The sequence below is a fragment of the Oncorhynchus tshawytscha genome, linkage group LG19 (assembly GCF_018296145.1).
Source record: "Oncorhynchus tshawytscha isolate Ot180627B linkage group LG19, Otsh_v2.0, whole genome shotgun sequence".
NCBI classification, from domain to species: domain Eukaryota; kingdom Metazoa; phylum Chordata; class Actinopteri; order Salmoniformes; family Salmonidae; genus Oncorhynchus; species Oncorhynchus tshawytscha.
Window position 1 is genome coordinate 1273533 of NC_056447.1, and position 19406 is coordinate 1292938.

Sequence of the window (19406 nt, forward strand, 5' to 3'; positions counted from 1 at the left end):
ACTTATTTCATAATGCAATGTGGTGATCCTGTCTGTAGCGCACTACAAGAAAAACCATGAATTTAAACATAGGACAAGGAGTAGTGTCTCATAACAAGGCATCAGTATATGTGGTGTGTGACTGTGTCTTTCCCCACCAGGAGGACTATGGACCCCGGGTTGAACCGGGTGAAGACCAGGACAATGACATGGACTGGACCACCCCAAGCTCTACGACGACCAGGCCCAAAACAACCACGGGCCTACCAAGCCTCCCCTTGCCTGGTATCAGAACAACCACCCCTTCTGTCCAGAGGAGAACCACCACTCCAGGGTCTCCTTTCAAGACCACTCAGCCCAACCGATCCCATATGTCCACGGAGCCGAGTGTAAGGTACCGCACCACGACCAGAGCTCCAGCAGAGGGGGCAGTCTCACCAGGCAGCAGAGGGAGCGGGAGTACCCAGAAGTATACCACAACAGCGACCATGCCGCTGTATCGCACTGATGACGTCACCACTTCCTCAACCAGAAAGGAGAAGGGCAGAGGGGTGGCGCACCCCGTGACCGTCCCAAGCGACAAAGGCAGCGGTGTTCCCATCCCTCTGCCGGAAAGCTGGACCACTTCTTCCCCCTCCCTTTTTCAGGGGGTACCACCACAGCCTACAAGTCCCAGCATGCCCTTGTTTTCGTCCACTGCCTCCTCCTTCGGCAGCGTTCTCTCGCAGACCACGCAGCCGGTGTTCAACGGTGAGATCCTCCCCTCCACCCTTCCTGTGTGTGACACGTCGACCCCTGGTTACCCCGGCTCCGCCCCTAGCAATGCCCCCACCGCCACCGCCTGCCTGCATGCCCCTCCTTCGTCTAGACCTGTGTCGTCTGTGACCCCTCCTGCTCGGGACTCCCCGCATGCTGCTACAGCACTGTTGTCTAGTGGTGACTCATTCCTCGCTCCCTCCTCCCTCTCCTCCCCCACCCTGCCTCTCCTCCCTCACCCCTCACACCCCCTGTCTGGTTGGGAGACCGTAGTCTCTCATGGTGTTGGCGATGAAGGCGATGATGATAGTGGTGATGGCGATGTGTTGTCTGGTTCTTCATCCATGGCCTCAGGTGACCCCGCACTATTTAGTGACACTCCCCCCCTTCAAACTCTCCCCGACTCGCTCATCGAGTGGGACCTGTCTGAGCTAGCCTCTAGACCGCTCCCTGCAGCCTCTCTCTCCCTGCAGCCTTCTCTTCTCCTCTCTAGTGACTTCTCCCTGTCCGGGGCCACCCCGGGAATCACTGACTATGTCTATGGCAGGCTGGGGGACTCTAGTTATGCTACGGGCGGTGTAATAGAGTCTTCTCTGTCGTGGGTTGTTGATGGTGGCGGAGGGTTCACGGTAGCTAGCAATGGTGTGGAGTCGTTGTGTAGCTGTTCTCTGGATGGCACCTCGTCCTCTTCCTGGTTGCATGCCTCTCCTCACCTCCCCCTGCCCACGTCTGACTGGGGGGCGGCTAGCCTAGCGCTCTACTCCTCTGGTAGCGACTTAGACCATCTCATCCATTCATCTCTGGCGGGCTCCACCAACCCGTCTGTAGGTCAGCCTCTCTTCTCTTCCTCCTCCTCTTCTCCTGTTCCTCATCCTCCTCTCTCCGGTTCCCATGGTGATCTGCACGTTTCTGTTACAGCCACGCCGCCCCGCTCCAAGGACCGCTGGGTCTCGGCCCTCCGAACCTCCGCCCCCTCCTCCTCTTCCTCTCGCACGGCCTCCCCCGTCACCCCCACCCTCACCCCTGACCTGCAGACGGTAGACAGTAATGCGTCTGGCTCGACCCTGTCGGGAGAAGCTCAGGAGGAGCTAGATGAAGAGTGGGACAGGATTCAAAGTTCAGCCTCGGCCTCGGCCTCAGGGGAGGGAATGCTCCCTTACATCCCCACCGCCTCCCCCCCATTCACCTCTGAGGTTGCCGCCTCTCCCGATTCCGACAATGATGAACGCTCCTCTGCGTTTTACTTTGAGAGTGAGAGTGGCAGCGCCGTCGCCACGGAGACGGCGGGGAGCACGGCAACAGTATCTGCGATAACTGCGGCGGTGCCCTGGCCGCTAGGTGGGGAGGAGCAGAGTGGCTCGGGACAGGGTGAGAGCCCATACGACAACGAGATGTCCTCAGACTTCAGTATCCCCGAGCGCACAGAGAGAGACTCTGAGGAAGAGGAGCCAATCGCAGGTAAAACAAACATCCACAAGGGGGCAACATCTCCCCGTACATCAAGGCAAGGCACAGTGCTGCACCTGTTGGATTGGGGAAAACTACAGCTTCCATGATGCCAATGGAACAGGAAATACTCTGGAATTTAGGAGGCACATCACCTAACACACCACCTGTCTACGATAACTAAAATCCCATAAGATGAAAGTGTGTGTGAGAGTGTTTGTGCCTGTGTGTGTGTTCACCATCGTGGCCTTTCTTTGTAGAACAAAGACATTACTTTTTTATACATTTTGATTGTAGACCTCCTAACAATTTATATCCAGGCCACTCTGACTGTGTCAGGATCATGTTGAAGTTCACAACCAGTTCCATAGTCATCATCATTTCAGTGTTCTTTGTTCCGTATTTTCAGTTATATTCATTCACATTTACTTGCACGTGCCTGTGTCTCTACTGTGTGTTGGCTGTAACATCATGCGCCATCCTGTAAAAGGCATCAGATCTCTTGCAGATCCCAACTCGCACCAAAATAGATTGTTTGCCTTAGCAGAACACGAGTGGTCAAATTCCCCATTAAACAGTCAATGTAATTCACAAAACACTTGAGATGGTCTCAGGGCCCCTGTTTAGAATCTTTTCAGATTGATGACCTCTTTAATATTCCATGTCTTTGTCATCATTCAGACCCCAGACAAAACAGCTCATCGATAGAAACTATCACCTGCATTTAAGTCTTCGCATTAGAAGCGGCCAGAAAACAGTTTTGCCCAATAGGTTTTTATGGTCTCCACTCATTCACACTTCTTCTATGGGACTCTCGCTGCGTTGAGAGTCCCATAGATTTAAGCCATTGTGTGCTTCAAGCTTCGAGCCATACTCATGAACTAACCTTTAGTGCATGTTAACTATGTGAAAGCATTTGTGTTGACTTCCATCCTTATTGCCACCATTGTATAAGGTTTAGAGAGGTCGCTAGGGGTTTAGATTTGTTCGCTGAATGGGTATAAAGATGTTGAAGCAAAGGTCTAGGGTAGCGTTTCAAATTGAAGTCAACAAGTCAAAGTAGTTCAAGCAGGAGCTCTGAATTAGTCGATGTATTAGAACACAAAGACAAGTTGGACAATTCTTTAAAAGTGCTTTTTTGGTACAAAACGACAATACATGTAGTTCAAATGCTAGAGTAGTTCGATGCTAACACGTTTCACTTGCCAAGTTTTGTCTCGCCTCTATGTGAAATCACGTGTTTATATTGCATTACTTGCTCAACCTTTGCGATGTTTGTTCTTGAGTACTGAGTGGGTGTATTGATTTACTACTGAAGTGTTCGTGAGTCAGTATGTACAGTGGCAAGAAAAAGTATGTGAACCCTTTGGAATTACCTGGATTTCTGCATAAATGTGTCATACAATTTGATCTGATCTTCATCTAAGTCACAACAATAGACATAGTCTGCTTAAACTAATAACACAAATTATTGTATGTTTCTTGTCTATATTGAATACATCATTTAAACATTCACACTGTAGGTTGGAAAAAAGTATGTGAACCCCGAGGCTAATGACTTCTCCAAAAGCTAATTGGAGTCAGGAGTCAGCTAAGCTGGAGTCCAGTCATTGAGATGAGATTGGAGATGTTGGTTAGAGCTGCCTTGTCCTATAAAAAAACACTCACAAAATGTGAGTTTGCTATTCACAAGAAGCATTGCCTGATGTGAACCATGCCTCAAACAAAAGAGATCTCAGAAGACCCAATATTAAGAATTGTTGACTTGCATAAAGCTGGAAAGGGTTACAAAAGTATCTCTAAAAGCCTTGATGTTCATCACTCCACGGTTAGACAAATTGTATATAAATGGAGAAAGTTCAGCACTGTCGCTACTCTCCCTAGGAGTGGCCGTCCTGCAAAGATGACTGCAAGAGCACAGCGCAGAATGCTCAGTGAGGTTAAGAAGAATCCTAGAGTGTCAGCTAAAGATGACAGAAATCTTTGGAACATGCTAACATCTCTGTTAACGAGTCTACGAGACGTAAAGCACTAAACAAGAATGATGTTCATAGGACACCACGGAAGAAGCCACTGCTGTCCAAAAAAACCATTGCTGCACATCTGATGTTCACAAAAGAGCACCTGGTTGTTCCACAGCTCTACTGGTAAAATATTCTGTGGACAGATTAAACTAAAGTTGAGTTGTTTGGAAGGAACACACAACAGAGAAAAAAAGGCACAGCACACCAACATCAAAACCCTCATCCCAACTGTAAAGTCTGGTGGAAGGAGCATCATGGTTTAGAGCTGCTTTGCTGCCTCAGGGTCTGTACAGCTAGCTATCATCGAAGGAAAAATGAATTCCCAAGTTTATCAAGACCTTTTGTAGGAGAATGTAAGGCCATCTGTCCGTCAATTGAAGCTCAACAGAAGTTGGGTGATGAAACAGGACAACAACCCAAAACAAAGTAAATCAACAACAGAATGGCTTCAATAGAAGAAAATACACCTTCTGGAGTGGCCCGGTCAGAGTCCTGACCTCAACCTGATTGAGATGCTGTGGCATGACCTCAAGAAAGTGGTTCACACCAGACATCCCAAGAATATTGCTGTACTGAAACAGTTTTGTAAAGAGGAATGGGACAAAATTCGACCTGACCGTTATGCAGGTCGGATCCACAACCACAGAAAATGTTTGGTTGAGGTTATTGCTACCAATGGAGGATCAACGAGTTATTAAATCCAAGGGTTCACATACTTTTCCCACCCTGCATTGTGAATGTTTACACAGTGGGTTCAATAAAGACATGAACACGTGTAATTGTTTGTGTGTTATTAGTTAAAGCACACTGTGTTTTTTATATTGTTGTGACTTAGATAAAGATCAGATCACATTGTATTACCAATTTACACAGAAATCCAGGTAATTCCAACGGGTTTCTTGCCACTGTAGAAGCTGATTGAGTGAATGATTTGTTGTGGGAGTTGTGTTGTGTGTCTTAATAGTCAACATTAGCTCACTCCTCATCCATTGTCCCCTCCTTATCTATTTTCACCCCACTTACAGAGGCCAGTAACAGCAGCCATGAGTCCAGGGTGGGTCTGGCCAGGGATAAGGAGAGGAGGGCCGTGGTCCCTCTGGCGGTGGTCTCCACCCTCACCTTCGTGGGACTCATCATCCTGGTGGGCATCCTCATCTACTGGAGGTAAGACCAGGAGGAGCAGGTGGAGGAGGAGAAGAAGGAGGAAGAGAAGGAGGATGGTTATTATTAGATCTATAATCCATTATTATTAGATCCATAATCCATTATTATTATATTCATAATCCATTATTATTAGATCCATAATCCATTATTATTATATTCATAATCCATTATTATTAGATCCATAATCCATTATTATTAGATCCATAATCCATTCTTATTAGATCTATAATGATTATTATTAGATCCATAATCCATTCTTATTAGATCCATAATGATTATTATTCGATCCATTATGATTATTATGATTAAATCCAATTATGATGATGAGTATCGTTTCCACCCCTCTGACCCTAAGCATCATCTGCATCATCAGACAGCTAAGCTACAGAACATGAACAGCAGCTTCCTTCCTGCATTGATAGGCTCCACACACACTGGCACCAGGAAACCTCATGCCTCCCAATGGAACAGCTGTGTGGACCTGCCCCAGGGTTGATACCTGTCATATTGTTATTCATCTGTCGCTGAGGATTGGGTCTGGTTGGTCCCCAGACATCAGGGGGCACGGGTGGAGTGAAGCGGGAGGTGGCGTATGCGAAGGGGGGAGGGGGTTGACCTTAAGAACCTCATATTTGTCTGTCTCACTGGGAGGCCTAATCTTCTGTGACACGGGCCCAATCTCCTTCTCACTCTCACACACTTCCCCATGACACATCCAATATCTTCACTACGGTTTGATGTCTGGCTTTTCACATGTAGCTTTGCTGTGTTTGGGTAGGTTCACTTACACATAACTGTCAGCATTCAGAGTTGCGTGTCTTCAGGAATAAAGATATTTTGCCCAAACTGAAATCATAGAAAAATACAACTTTTCCCTGTGGCGGCATACTGACCGGTCGTACAGTAAAATAACCTGCAATCCAATCAAGGACACACTTTCAAAAATGTAAACACTTTAAGACTGTACATTTCTCATCCACTGGGCTGGAGACGTGACATATTGTTCATGCTTTCTGCCCTGTTTTTGTATTTTCATGTTAAGCCACAGTAATCTTGGCGCTGCTAAGGGATTAAATCTGATAGATGTACCCCACTCAGGGTGTAGAGTGTTGAGCTCGGGGGCTCGGGGTCGTCCAGTGGTTGGGGAACAGGGCCTCGGTTGGAGTAGGAGGGGGAAAGGGCCTGCGTCTCATTATGTCCGACATGAAGGCGTCGTGTAAAACGAGTGGCGCGAGGCTAAATTGCTGTAATCCCTTCCATGTCCTTGTACTTCCCCTGGTGACACGGTGTTCATTTGGCCACCCCATAGCTGGGCACTTGGGTTTAGCAAAGTGGGTACGTCTTTTAGAAACGCAAACATGTTGTCTACTGGGGACATCTCCTTGATGGTTTTGTCGTCCAGAGTAATCTGTGTGGCGATGTCCATTTTTGGGTAGCTGAACACAGGCTCATCGAAGAGAAATGCATGCGTGATCCTGTTAAAAACGTGTCCGAGATTAGAAGGATTTTTCCCCCTGTGTTACGGACAGATTACCATGTGTTCGCCAACATCTGTGGTTGTCTTTGTATCTTAAAAAACACAACAACAAAAGTGTTTTTTAGGCCTTTCTTGTCTCTGAGCGTCTCAAAAATATATCTACAGTTATTGTCTTTTTATTACATTTTACTCAATCATAATACCAATATTATTATTGTCTTTGTCACAATTTTTTTGCACATTTTTCACCAAATGAGAACAAAGCATACAAATACCTCTTTTGGGTTAGATGAGATGGATAAAAGCTATATATTTTTTGGACAAAAAGTAAAAAAATCAATGGCAATAGGTCACGGAGACAAATATAAAGCTTTTTTTCCATTTCATCGAATACAAGTTTATTGTTTATTAACTTATATCATCATACATATGTTTCCTCAGGAAGTGTTTCCAGACTGCCCATTTCTACATAGAGGACAACACATCGCCCAGAGTCATATCTGTTCCACCCACACCATTGCTTACAGCTACAGGTAACCATCCTGAAACAAGCACACTCTCACGCAATACAAAACACACACACACACACATATATATACACACACACACACACACACACACACACACACACACACACACACACACACACACACACACACACAGATAAAAGTGTTAACAAGCACAGAGCCATGAAGACAGTTACCATCTCCATCTTTCTATGCTCTACATTTTCATCAAGCTCTGTCCTTAACACTACCTCACTCAACATCTGCTTCTGACAGAGTGTGGAGTTTCAAACGTTCATTCTGATAAAGGACTTTTGTTGATCATCTCAATACCTTTGCTCTCTGCCTTTCAGATGAACATGAAGCCTTTGCGGTGAAGCAGTTTGTCAAGCACGTGACAGAGCTCCACCACACCAACGCATTCTCCCGGGAGTTTGAGGTGTGCTGTCAAGTTCTGTAACCTTTGCTCCCTCAGAAGACAGGATATAGTTTATGACAAAAACACTAGTATTTATTGGTTACGTGTTTCAAGTCAGCTGTCTACCTGTGTTTTGAGTTAATGCTGTTCTGTGTGTATCCATCTTGGCGAAATTGTTACGTGTCGTTTGCGATGTTACACAGCGGCTGTCATTATTTTAAGGTCAGCATGCAGAAACCTTATGAGGCGGTAGGCTATGCAATGTGATGGCCATTCAAACTCACACTCTCTCTCATGCTACATGCTACAGGCCCAGATTCCTCTGAGGAGCCATGTCTGTTGTCCTTACCACTGTGACTTACAAGTGCATCATAATCTACACTGTGTTCATAGATGTTGATGTTTCTCTGGCTCAAGTTAAGATAGGTTCAACTGGATATTTACCATTGCTTACCATGTTACATCCAGCTTGGCATTTTATCAGTGTAAATGCATACATGTGTAAATGTTGTCAATAACACAAAAATAGGTTTGTAAGTCAAAGCTAATATAAGGATATTCACATGGTACATCGAGTGAATCTGAAAGCCACTTTTTAAGCCCTGTGTATCGCATGAACAGTGTCTTTAAGTTGAGATTTGCCCACTAACAGTTTTCTTGTTATTTATTTTTTGCTCACCTTGTGTCAAGACATTACATTGCTGTGCTTTTTGCATTCTCACCCCCCCCCCTCCATTAGATATTGAAAGAGTGTTACGAGGTAAGCTGGGTCTCCCTTTTCTCTTTTGATTCCATTATTTCTGTAGTAATCGTGTGTAGATGTTTGTCACATTTCCAGCTGCCCATGTTGACGTTTTTGTCAGGCATGATGACACATTTTTGTTTGGCTGCGTAGTAATGGAGGATGGTGGTATGTTAGGGGCGGAGTGCTGAAGGTCATGTGTTTTTTTTAGGAGGTGCAGGTGTGCACAGTGGACCTGGGTATCACCGCAGACGGCTCCAACCATCCAGACAACAAGAACAAGAACCGATACATCAATATCCTGGCCTGTAAGTCAAACATGCAGCTTCAAACGCATGTACACACACATACATTGTTGAACGCACCCAGCTTATCTCTTTCCTCCTCCACTCCTAGATGACCACAGCCGAGTAAGACTCTCAACCCAGGCTGACAAAGACGGGAAGAGTGGAGATTACATTAACGCAAACTACGTTGACGTAATACGTTTTTTGTTGTATTTCTATCTGCACAATAACGTCAGTTGTTAGCAGTGTTATGAGGGCAAATGTCTTGTTGACGTGTCAGTAGCTAATCTGTTGTTCACTCTCTTTCTCTTTACCTTCCCCTGCCGCCCTTCCCTCCACAGGGTTTCAACAAGTCCAGGGCCTACATCGCAGCCCAGGGCCCTCTCAAGTCCAGCACCGAGGACTTCTGGAGGATGGTGTGGGAGCAGAACGTGGGCGTCATCATCATGATTACCAACCTGGTGGAGAAGGGACGGGTGAGAGACCGGGGCCACCTATATGGCTTATACATATTTAGTAATAGTTTATAAATAGTTTATTCATGCTTATTCATGAAAGTACACAAAAGTGTTTCGCTGTGTCTCTCAGAGGAAGTGTGACCAGTACTGGCCCCTGGAGAGCCAGGATGAGTACGGTGGTTTCCTGGTGACGGTGAAGAGCAGCAAGGTTCTGGCCCACTACACCGAGAGAACTTTCACCCTCAGGAACACCAAGGTCCAAAAGGTTAGAGGTCGCACTATTTACATCACATTTACCTCTCATTCACCATTAATAGTTTCACCTCTACTTCCTCACATATATTATCTACTTTTGTTGCATCTACCCTACAAGTCAGTTGAAGCACTACATCATTACAACTTTAGTTTCTGAACATTTCGTATGGAGCTCACGAATCCCAAGTGTCAAAGTGACAGCCAAAGTCCCATCCTGTTCACCACTTCCTGTTTCCTCCCGCCAACCCCAGGGTTCACTGAAGGGGCGGATTAACGAGCGGACCGTGACACAGTACCACTACACCCAGTGGCCAGACATGGGCGTGCCTGAGTACACACTCCCCGTGCTCACCTTCGTCCAGAAGTCCTCCAAAGCCAGGACAGATGACATGGGGCCTGTCGTAGTGCACTGCAGGTGGGAAGCCATAGATTTGCAGAATGTATAGAATAGCTTTGAGGTCAATATCATTTTTCCCCACCGAAATTCAATGAATTAAAAATAGCTCATCTTCTATATGTGAATGATTCAATTTAGGAAGTACATTTACATTCGGACTGGCATAGAAATAGAATAGAATGGACTTGGTCCTCCATTAAATGCAATCTCTTAACATGCATTCTGTGGCTGCTTTCATCTAGTCCAGCTGAGAAGGTCAACATGGAACATTATTTCATAGAGAACTAGAGTGAACTCAAAATACCAGGATTCACAATCTATATAAGAACCTTTTCCTCTATCCAAGTTCTTCATAATTCTCTATTTAAATGTGTCTCTTAAATGTAAACTAAATTGTGTACCTCGGTGTGTTTCCAGTGCGGGCGTAGGCAGGACTGGCACCTACATAGTGTTGGATAGCATGCTGAAGCAGATCAAAGAAGAGGGCACGGTCAACATCATGGGTTTCCTCAAACACATCCGCACACAGAGGAACCACCTGGTACAGACAGAGGTGAGAGCTCAGCCAGAGGGGGGGGGGGGTTGCACTTTTGGGACTTTTCCATTGGTGCCATTGTGCCAGAAAAGCTCAAATAAAGGCTTCTAAAGTATTTGAAAGAATACTTTTTGATACCAGGTCTGATACCAACAAGAAAACAGTGAATCTGCTATGATCAGTTGTCCTGTTACCTTTCCAAAACTGTACGAATGTCAACACCCAACTAAGGCTTTCGACCCCTACTTTCCTTGTGCATTCAGGAGCAGTATGTGTTCATCCACGACGCCCTGGTGGAGGCCATCTTGGGCAAGGAGACGGAGGTTTCCTCCAGCCTCATCCACAGCTACGTCAATGACCTCCTGACCCCAGGGTCCTCCGGCAGGACTCAGTTGGAGAAACAGTTTAAGGTAAAGACACATTCTTACAACAAGTCATGGAGGAAGTATTTGCATTACAGCAAAATGTACAGCTGGTAAACTTTCCATGAGAACTCCAGTAAAGACATGAAGGGCAGAAAGTAAAACATGCATTTAAAGGAGAATTTGTCTGAGGTTTAAAGACAATTTTAGTTTTTTCACATCAATTGTCTTTCTTTGTCCTTTGAAAAGAGCAGTTGCAACCGCTGGCACATCATGTTTAAACACTAACAGTTAATCTGGTGCCACTGAGTACATTTACAGGCACACGAGTAATTCAATATTAACAGATTATGTCAGTAAGCCGAATATGGCATTAAACGCCTTACTCTGCTCATCCTAATCGGCCATAATCGAAGTACATATACGCCTATTAAAACACCTGGTTTTCTGAGCAATCTCTCAAATGGTTAGGATGCGTTAGCAGCTTAATCGGACTTCCAGCGGGTGTTTGATCTGCACGTGTGCTATAGCATGAGCAGTGCGAGCAGCACGAGCAGCACGAGCAGCACGAGCAGCACGAGTAGTACGAGTTTCACGAGTTTCACGAGTAGTACGAGTTTCACGAGCAGCACGAGCAGCACGAGTAGCACGCACGAGCAGCACGAGCACGAGTAGCACGAGCAGCACGAGCAGCACGAGTAGCACGAGTAGTACGAGTTTCACGAGTTTCACGAGTTTCACGAGTACGAGCAGCACGAGCAGCAGCACGAGCACGCACACGAGTAGCACGAGCAGCACGAGTAGCACGCACGAGCAGCAAGAGCACGAGCACGAGCAGCAAGAGCACGAGTAGTACGAGCAGCACGAGCAGCACGAGCACGAGCAGCACGAGCAGCACGAGTAGCATGAGCAGCAAGAGTAGTACGAGTAGAGTTTCACAAGAGCAGCACGCAGCATGAGCAGTAGCACGACGAGCAGCACAAGTAGTACGAGTTTCACGAGCAGCGAGTAGTAGCACAAGTAGTACGAGTACGAGTTTCACGAGCAGCACGAGCAGCGCGCAGCAAGAGTAGCAGCAGCACGAGTAGCACGAGCAGTTTCACGAGTAGTACGAGCAGCACAGAAGCAGTACACGAGTGAGTTTCACGAGCACGCAGCACGAGTAGTACGAGCAGCACAAGTAGTACGAGTAGTACGAGTTTCACGAGCAGCACGAGTAGCACGAGTAGTACGAGTTTCACGAGCAGCACGAGCAGCATGAGCAGCACGAGTAGCACAAGTTTCACGAGTAGTACGAGCAGCACGAGTAGTACGAGTTTCACGAGCAGCACGAGCAGCACGAGTAGTACGAGCAGCACGAGTAGCACGAGCAGCACGAGCACGAGCAGCACGAGTAGCACGAGTAGCACGAGCAGCACGAGTAGCACGAGCAGCACGAGCAGCACGAGTAGTACGAGCAGCACAAGTAGTACGAGTAGTACGAGTTTCACGAGCAGCACGAGTAGCACGAGTAGTACGAGTAGTACGAGTTTCACGAGCAGCACGAGCAGCACGAGTAGCACGAGCAGCACAAGTAGTACGAGTAGTACGAGTTGCACGAGCAGCACGAGCAGCACGAGTAGTACGAGTTTCACGAGCAGCACGAGCAGCACGAGTAGCACGAGTTTCACGAGTTTCACGAGTTTCACGAGTAGTACGAGTTTCACGAGTAGCACGAGCAGCACGAGTAGCACGAGCAGTACGAGCAGCACGAGTAGCACGAGTAGCACGAGTAGTACGAGTTTCACGAGTATCACGAGTAGTACGAGCAGCACGAGTAGCACGAGCAGCACGAGTAGCACGAGCAGCACGAGCAGCACGAGCAGCACGAGTAGCACGAGCAGCACGAGCAGCACGAGTAGTACGAGCAGCACGAGCAGCACGAGCATTACGAGTAGTAGCACGAGTAGTACGAGTAGTAGGCAGCACGAGCAGCACGAGTAGCACGAGCAGCAGCAGCGAGTAGTACGAGCAGCACGAGCAGCACGCAGCATGAGCAGCACGAGCAGCACGAGCATTACGAGCAGCACGAGCAGCACGAGCAGCACGAGCAGCATGAGTAGCACGAGCAGCACGAGTAGCACGAGCAGCACGAGCAGCATGAGTAGCACGAGCAGCACGAGCAGCAAGAGTAGCATGAGTGAAGCTTCCATCTTTTGCACGAGTGAAGTGAGTTCGGAAAAAAACTGAAAGTGTGTATCTTTAGAAATTATTTTCACGTACAAACTTTAGCTATCCGAACTCAGGATCGAATAGGCTTCCCAAAAATAACATGGTTGCTGTGGTAGAACTTATACTTAGATTGGCGATTTTCTGCATTTATCACAGTCCCATCGGGTAGTCTGATTTCAGATGTGTTTATGTAAGCAGGATTATTTGGGAATTCGTTCTTCTTGGAAAACATGTAAACGATTAAATTATATTAATCTGACTATTCACAATAATCATATTGTGTGCATGTAACCGTAGTCAATGTGATTACAGCTGGTATCCCAGTCCAATGACAAACAGTGTGACTACTCGGCAGCCCTGAAAGAGTGCAACAGAGAGAAGAACAGAAACTCCTCTTTAATACCCGGTGAGTTCCAGACAGGTTTGTTCATACTTCTCCAGAGGCAGATGAACGTGTGGACACCATTTTTATGTTTCTGCATCCATTATGAAGGAAGTTAGATGTAGTTTCACGAGCCAATGCTAGCTAGCGTGAGCGGGAAACTACCTCAAACTTCCTTCATACTGGACGCAGAGACATTAACATGTCAAGTCCCTTTAACAGTGTGTAGACAATGAGACCGCACCTGGCCTCAACATTGTCACTTTCATTTGAACATTTAACAAAATTCCCCCACACTTGAACCCCTCAACAAAAACTGTTATAAAAAAATTGTTTAAAAAAACGCTATTTGAAAGCATAAACCTTGGGAACTCTTTTACTCTTGTTTGGTGTAAGCAAATGACAAAATCACTTTAGGTAGATAAGCAGTGGTTATGGTCAAGTAATACTGCTTTAATAAAGCTAATCATTGTAATATTAATATTATACAAAATGACCTTCTCTATACCTAATGAGGAAGTTTAACATCGTGTGGCTTTGTCTCCAGTTGAAAGGTCACGGGTGTGTCTGTCCACGGTGGTGGGAGAAACTACATCAGATTACATCAACGCCTCATACATTACGGTAAGAACCATTCTACATTAGAGTCAGATGCAGCAGTGGAGGCTGCTAACGGGAGAACTACTCATAATAATGTCTGGAATGGAGTGAATGGAATGGTATCAAATGTATGGTTTTTATGTGTTTGATACCATTCACTACATTCCAGCCATCATTTTCAGTAAATTCCACTTTTGGTTACTGGTCTAAATTGTCTGAATGTTTATACCACCGGTTGTGTTCCTCAGGGGTACCGGCAAAGCACTGAGTTCATCGTGACCCAGAACCCACTGGCCGGCACGGTGACAGACTTCTGGAGGATGATCTGGGATCACAACGCTCAGGTCATCGTCACACTGCCGGGAACACCAGCAACACTGGGAACACCAAGCCTGGTGGGTATCTATCTGTCCTCCTGGACACAAAACTGGCAGCCATTTTGTGCCTCAAATAGGAAGTCCTTATCACATCTTTCTGTGTTTTCAGGCAGAGGGGGAGGAGCCGTACGTGTACTGGCCCCGCAAGGAGCAGACAATCAGCTGTGAGGCGTTCACAGTGACCCTGCGGAGCGAGAACCATGTGTGTCTGGCCAACGAGGAGATGCTGGTGGTGCAGGACTATGTCCTGGAGGCTACACAGGTGAGCTGAGGGAGATCAGTAAGAGCAGGAAGATCAGCTCGATAAGATAAGAGATCAGTCACAATAGCATGATCAGCTACTTAGAATAGACTAACTACATTGAAGAGGAGGATCAGCCGCACCCTGTGGGATCAGCCCAAAAAGAACAGCCTCATAGAAAAGACCAGTCGCTATGGGCCAGTCGTTATGGACCAGTAGCTAGTGCTCAGCAAATGTTATCACTGTGTCTATACCCCAAAAACATTTAACCACTGTTTATTGTTACACAGAGGGAATATATAGCAACATGAGTATTCCATTTAGGAGTTGTTCTGCTCATATTTCCCTGGATCTTGGCCCATGGTGAAACCAAATGAAGGTTGGAAATGGAATTCAATACACTATCCCCACACATCAATGGAGCACAGCTGTTATTTTTCACACAGTTTTCACTCAACCATCTGTACCTCCAATCACTGGACCACTTTCAACACACGTACACACAGGCACACACACACACACACACACTCTCTCTCTTTCTCGCAGTCTTTCGATCTCTCACGCTGTCTTATTGTGTTATTGTCGCCCTCTGGGCCAGGATGACTATGTTCTAGAGGTGAGGCACTACCGGGCGCCTCGCTGGCCCAACCCAGACAGCCCCATCAGCAGCACCTTCGAGCTGCTCAGCCTGGTGAGGGAGGAGAGCTCCTCCAAGGAGGGCCCCATGGTTGTCCATGACGAGTAAGACCTATTGATTATTTATCTGTGAAATAAGGTAATGATGTCCACTCTAAACCTTTTTCAAGACCTGGAACCAATGGAATAGTCCCAAAAGTCTAAATCTCACCCACCTGGAACCAGGCAAGCTCAATACCCCTGAATCCCTCTTTTGCCTTCTATGTTTTATTTTGGCCACTGGTAATAGATTAAAGAAGATCCGCTCTGACCTAAGAGGATAAGTAGATATGTCCATATTTCCAATACACTTAATATTTATTGGAACTGAAACACTGCATTGATCCAGGCCTATTGAGACAATCCTGTCTCAATACTCTTGTATGGCACTCAAACCTTGGTTTTAACCACAGATAATACTGTAAAGGTTCAGTAAATACTGACAGGATTAGTGCTCTATGCTCCAGTTTGTAACATGTCTTGGAATTAGCCCAAAGTATCTAAAGCTGGCTTATCCCCTGGCTATTATGACCAGAGATTTTCAGTTTTTCGGCACTTCATGGCACTGGTCTGATTTTGCAGGGTTGGCGGTGTGACTGCGGGAACCTTCTGTGCCCTGTCTACTCTGGTGTGCCAACTAGAGTTGGAGAGCTCTGTGGACGTGTACCAGGTGGCCAAGATGATCAACCTCATGAGGCCCGGGACCTTCAATGATGTTGTTAGTCAATCTGAATCACCACCTGACTGTACCTGAGTGATGCACATTAGCCATTTTGTGTTAAAACATTCTCCCTTCAACAGCACAGTTTCTCTATTTCTTTCTCATTCAGGAGCAGTACCAGTTCCTGTACAAAGCCATGCTGAGCCTGGTTGGCACACAGGAGGACGAGAGGACGCTCCAGTCCTCTGACAACAACGGAACGGTCCCAGGGGGCCCTGTCAGCACAGCCGAGAGCCTTGAGTCCCTGGTGTAACCATGGCAACGGGGCCCCTAACTTGCCAGTATGGACTCTTGCCTGTCTCACTGTGTTCCGTTTTTAAAGACAGCAGCTTTGCCTTTTTCCCTCCTTTTTTTCTCCTCTTCAGTTCTCCGTCGTTGAATGGCAGTTTCCTGACCGCTGGATATGATACCGCACGACCCTGTAATGTGTGCCTTTGTACATTCATCCTGTACTTCTAACGGCGTTCACACAATTGTAGATTAACTTTACGATGTTTTGTCGATACCGTCATCTTGAGATGTTTGCTTAACTAACTGTTTTCCCTCAACTTTCGTATTTATTGGCAGTAAGCTATAAAAAAAGAAGGGAAAACGCAACTTTTACGCTAAACAACATTTTGTTCGCCTATTTTTTGTAGAGTCAATGCATTGAGCAACTCATTCTTCCGTCTAGACAATGTAAATACTATTTTGTTTGTAGCAACGGTGAGCTTTTGAAATCAAAAATGCACATTGGCATGAAATAATAAATCTAATATGTAAATAATATTATAGCAACCAAGACAATGGACCAAATTTCTATTTATACTTCTAGATTTTTATATTTTACTACAGTTTTTTTTTAGTCAATTTTCAATGTATGACTGCATTCTAATAACTTAGTCAAAGCATTTTTTGTATGTTTTAATGTTATAGCTAATGTTCTGTATTTTGTAACGGACTAAATATGAAGCTTGGGGTACTGACACCTTTTAGCTGTACATGAAACTTTGCTGGATGATTAGACAGGATTAAACAAGTGAAAGAAAACCAAGGAAGGAGCTTTTGGAGTGGTCTGTCCATTTCTCTTAAACTACTGTGAAGGTCAATCTAGACCTGTGGGTGCACAGTACATTCAAGATCAACTGTTCCATAATTGGTGTAACTTCACATTGAACTGGATGCTAGCACTATACAGCCTGAGGCGTGGGCGGCATCATGCCCTCAGGTCAGGTGCATTGTGAATATACAGTATGTTATTAGTGCCTCAGTAGAGTTCATCTGACCCCATCAAATTGTTCAGAAATAATTATTATGCATGATAATTTCCAAATGAGGCAGCAGGGCTAAGCCTTAACAATCAACCCAAGGTATGAGCTGTCCTCAACAATAATGGGAATCTGTAATCGCTCAAGGAAAGTACATTACAATAAAGGGGACAAGTATAGCAATGAGTGAATGCATTTGCTCTGTCCTTGACACTACTATTCATAAGATGAACAGATACAAATCAACTAACTAAAATGTAAACTGAGCTTTCAACCAGATAGTTCTTAATGTTAATGGATTTTTTGACAATATTCACCATGGGCCTGATTCCAATTTAGGAATTTATGCCTTTCCTATGCACGCCTTTCCTGCGAACTTCTCAGTATTTGGTATTCAGGCTTACCTTATTCAGTCGTGTAACGCGGTCTGCAGGTGTGGCTACCTTGCGCACTCTGAATACATTTCATTCAACTGCTCAAAACCCTCCCACTTGCTGGCCAACACATTTTCTTGTGGAGTTTTCATTCAATATGGTTTTCAGTATATTGAGAGAACAGGTTCTGAATATTAGGAATCAATGAAAGAAAGATATCTAAATATATGCATATTCGTCCCTGTTTCGGCACCAATTGGTCGATTTAAAAATGATCTTTTAGATTATTTAGGTTCAGGAATGTATTTATGAATCATAAAAAAAGAGGTTTGGAGATCCTTTATGCACAAAAGTAAGAAAACTCATTGTAATGTTGGAATATTAGTGTATATAGAATTGTAATAGGGAGAAGAGTGGACAATAGTAGGCTATACCCTCTATTGCCTGCACTAACCATGGAACTGTGTGATTACACAGCCAAGAATTGCGTCAGGTTCAAACTGTTATGGTGTGGTCTGCGCTATTATAAATTATGCTTCAATTTGCTGCCATATGACTGGCTTCACATTTGTCTCCCGCGATTATAAGGTAAAACAGATGTAAAACTATTGTAGTTTATGTTTTCAATTATCTTATCCAACCAGAGTACTCATTTACCTAGCTCTTATCAATAGTTCTTATCAGGTTATAAATTACAGTGCCGTGAGAATGGTGTTATCTCTATCTGAAAAAAATCAAGTAGATGCCGGTAGGATCTCGAGACCTTATTCATGATTTCCTCACACGTTAAGGTGGTGGCATTATTTGGGATTTAAGAGCTGTTTTTTTGCTATGTTATAGAACGGTTTATACTGAACGACAGGTTTCCCCAAACGTTCTTGATGTGGCTTGAAGCAACAAGTGACATATTTAAAGGGCAGTGGCCATGCTGACAGCGTTCCCCAACACACAGCCCAACCCATCCCTGTTTTTCAACTGGTCCTTCAGTACTGTTTCCTTTCAATTGAACGTACCAGAATGTAAAAACACACCATAATCTGACCTGGGCTGCGTTCAGTATCTGTAGACACACCTCCGCCATACCTTCATTAGGTGTAGCAGGTGAATAGCATTAAGCTTAAATCCAAGGTCAGAATACACAGAAAGAAAAGAGCATAAAAAGGGAACTAAACATTTTCACATGCTTAACTCAGATCGGAATTGGCCTATCAGAAGTCTGCCTAGACTGGGCCCAAAGAACACATCCTCATTGTCTTGTCCCCACTTGAACCACCTACCTCCTATATACACCCTTCACCCAAATGTGATCAGGGGGATTTGTGGGGGTGATCAAACCATTTGCTATGATAAAATGATCTTTCGGCAGGCTCCTGATAAGCCCTTGTTAAGAAACAATATGTGAGGTCAGAAGACAAACGGGTGGCTTGATGAAACGGATCCATTTTAGACACTGGTTTATGGATTCCCGGAGACGGAGATGTGACTCTATGGAGTTATGGAATAATCCATGTGGAGAATTGGTTATTCCAGTAGATTTCCATGTTCTAATCCATCTAAGACTCCAAAAGAAATGTGCATTTTCAGGGGAAATTAGGTCAAGTGTCCAGACACCGTCTTAATCGGGGGCTGTATCCATACCCCAATTTGCATTTTTGACTTTTAATAATTACATGCCCAATTATCCATGGCTTGGTGGCCTAGTTTGCATGGGCGGGCCCACATTGAGTGGAAGGAAAAGCTGATTGTTTTTTCAAAGAGGATGTAATGAGACA

General features: G+C 45.3%; 1 protein-coding gene across 5 annotated transcripts in view; it reads left to right on the forward strand.

Annotated features, from left to right (window-relative positions):
• LOC112218213 (protein tyrosine phosphatase receptor type Z1) overlaps positions 1-17047 on the forward strand; it is a 70180-nt gene extending 53133 nt beyond the window's left edge. The window contains exons 12-31 of one of the 5 annotated variants that reach the window (XM_024378834.2): positions 141-729; positions 1654-2193; positions 5231-5369; positions 7288-7379; positions 7706-7791; positions 8510-8530; positions 8724-8820; positions 8909-8991; positions 9141-9275; positions 9388-9522; positions 9764-9927; positions 10327-10462; positions 10708-10854; positions 13330-13423; positions 13947-14023; positions 14248-14394; positions 14486-14638; positions 15216-15358; positions 15875-16010; positions 16123-17047. In XM_024378834.2, coding sequence (XP_024234602.1) covers positions 141-729; positions 1654-2193; positions 5231-5369; positions 7288-7379; positions 7706-7791; positions 8510-8530; positions 8724-8820; positions 8909-8991; positions 9141-9275; positions 9388-9522; positions 9764-9927; positions 10327-10462; positions 10708-10854; positions 13330-13423; positions 13947-14023; positions 14248-14394; positions 14486-14638; positions 15216-15358; positions 15875-16010; positions 16123-16266 — 3258 coding nt within the window. In that variant the 3' untranslated portion in view covers positions 16267-17047. Of the gene's footprint in view, positions 1-140; positions 2194-5230; positions 5370-7287; positions 7380-7705; positions 7792-8509; positions 8531-8723; positions 8821-8908; positions 8992-9140; positions 9276-9387; positions 9523-9763; positions 9928-10326; positions 10463-10707; positions 10855-13329; positions 13424-13946; positions 14024-14247; positions 14395-14485; positions 14639-15215; positions 15359-15874; positions 16011-16122 lie in introns of all 5 variants that reach the window. The other 4 variants (XM_024378831.2, XM_024378835.2, XM_024378833.2 and 1 more) reach the window with 4 other exon arrangements.
• Positions 17048-19406: the final 2359 nt, after the last annotated feature.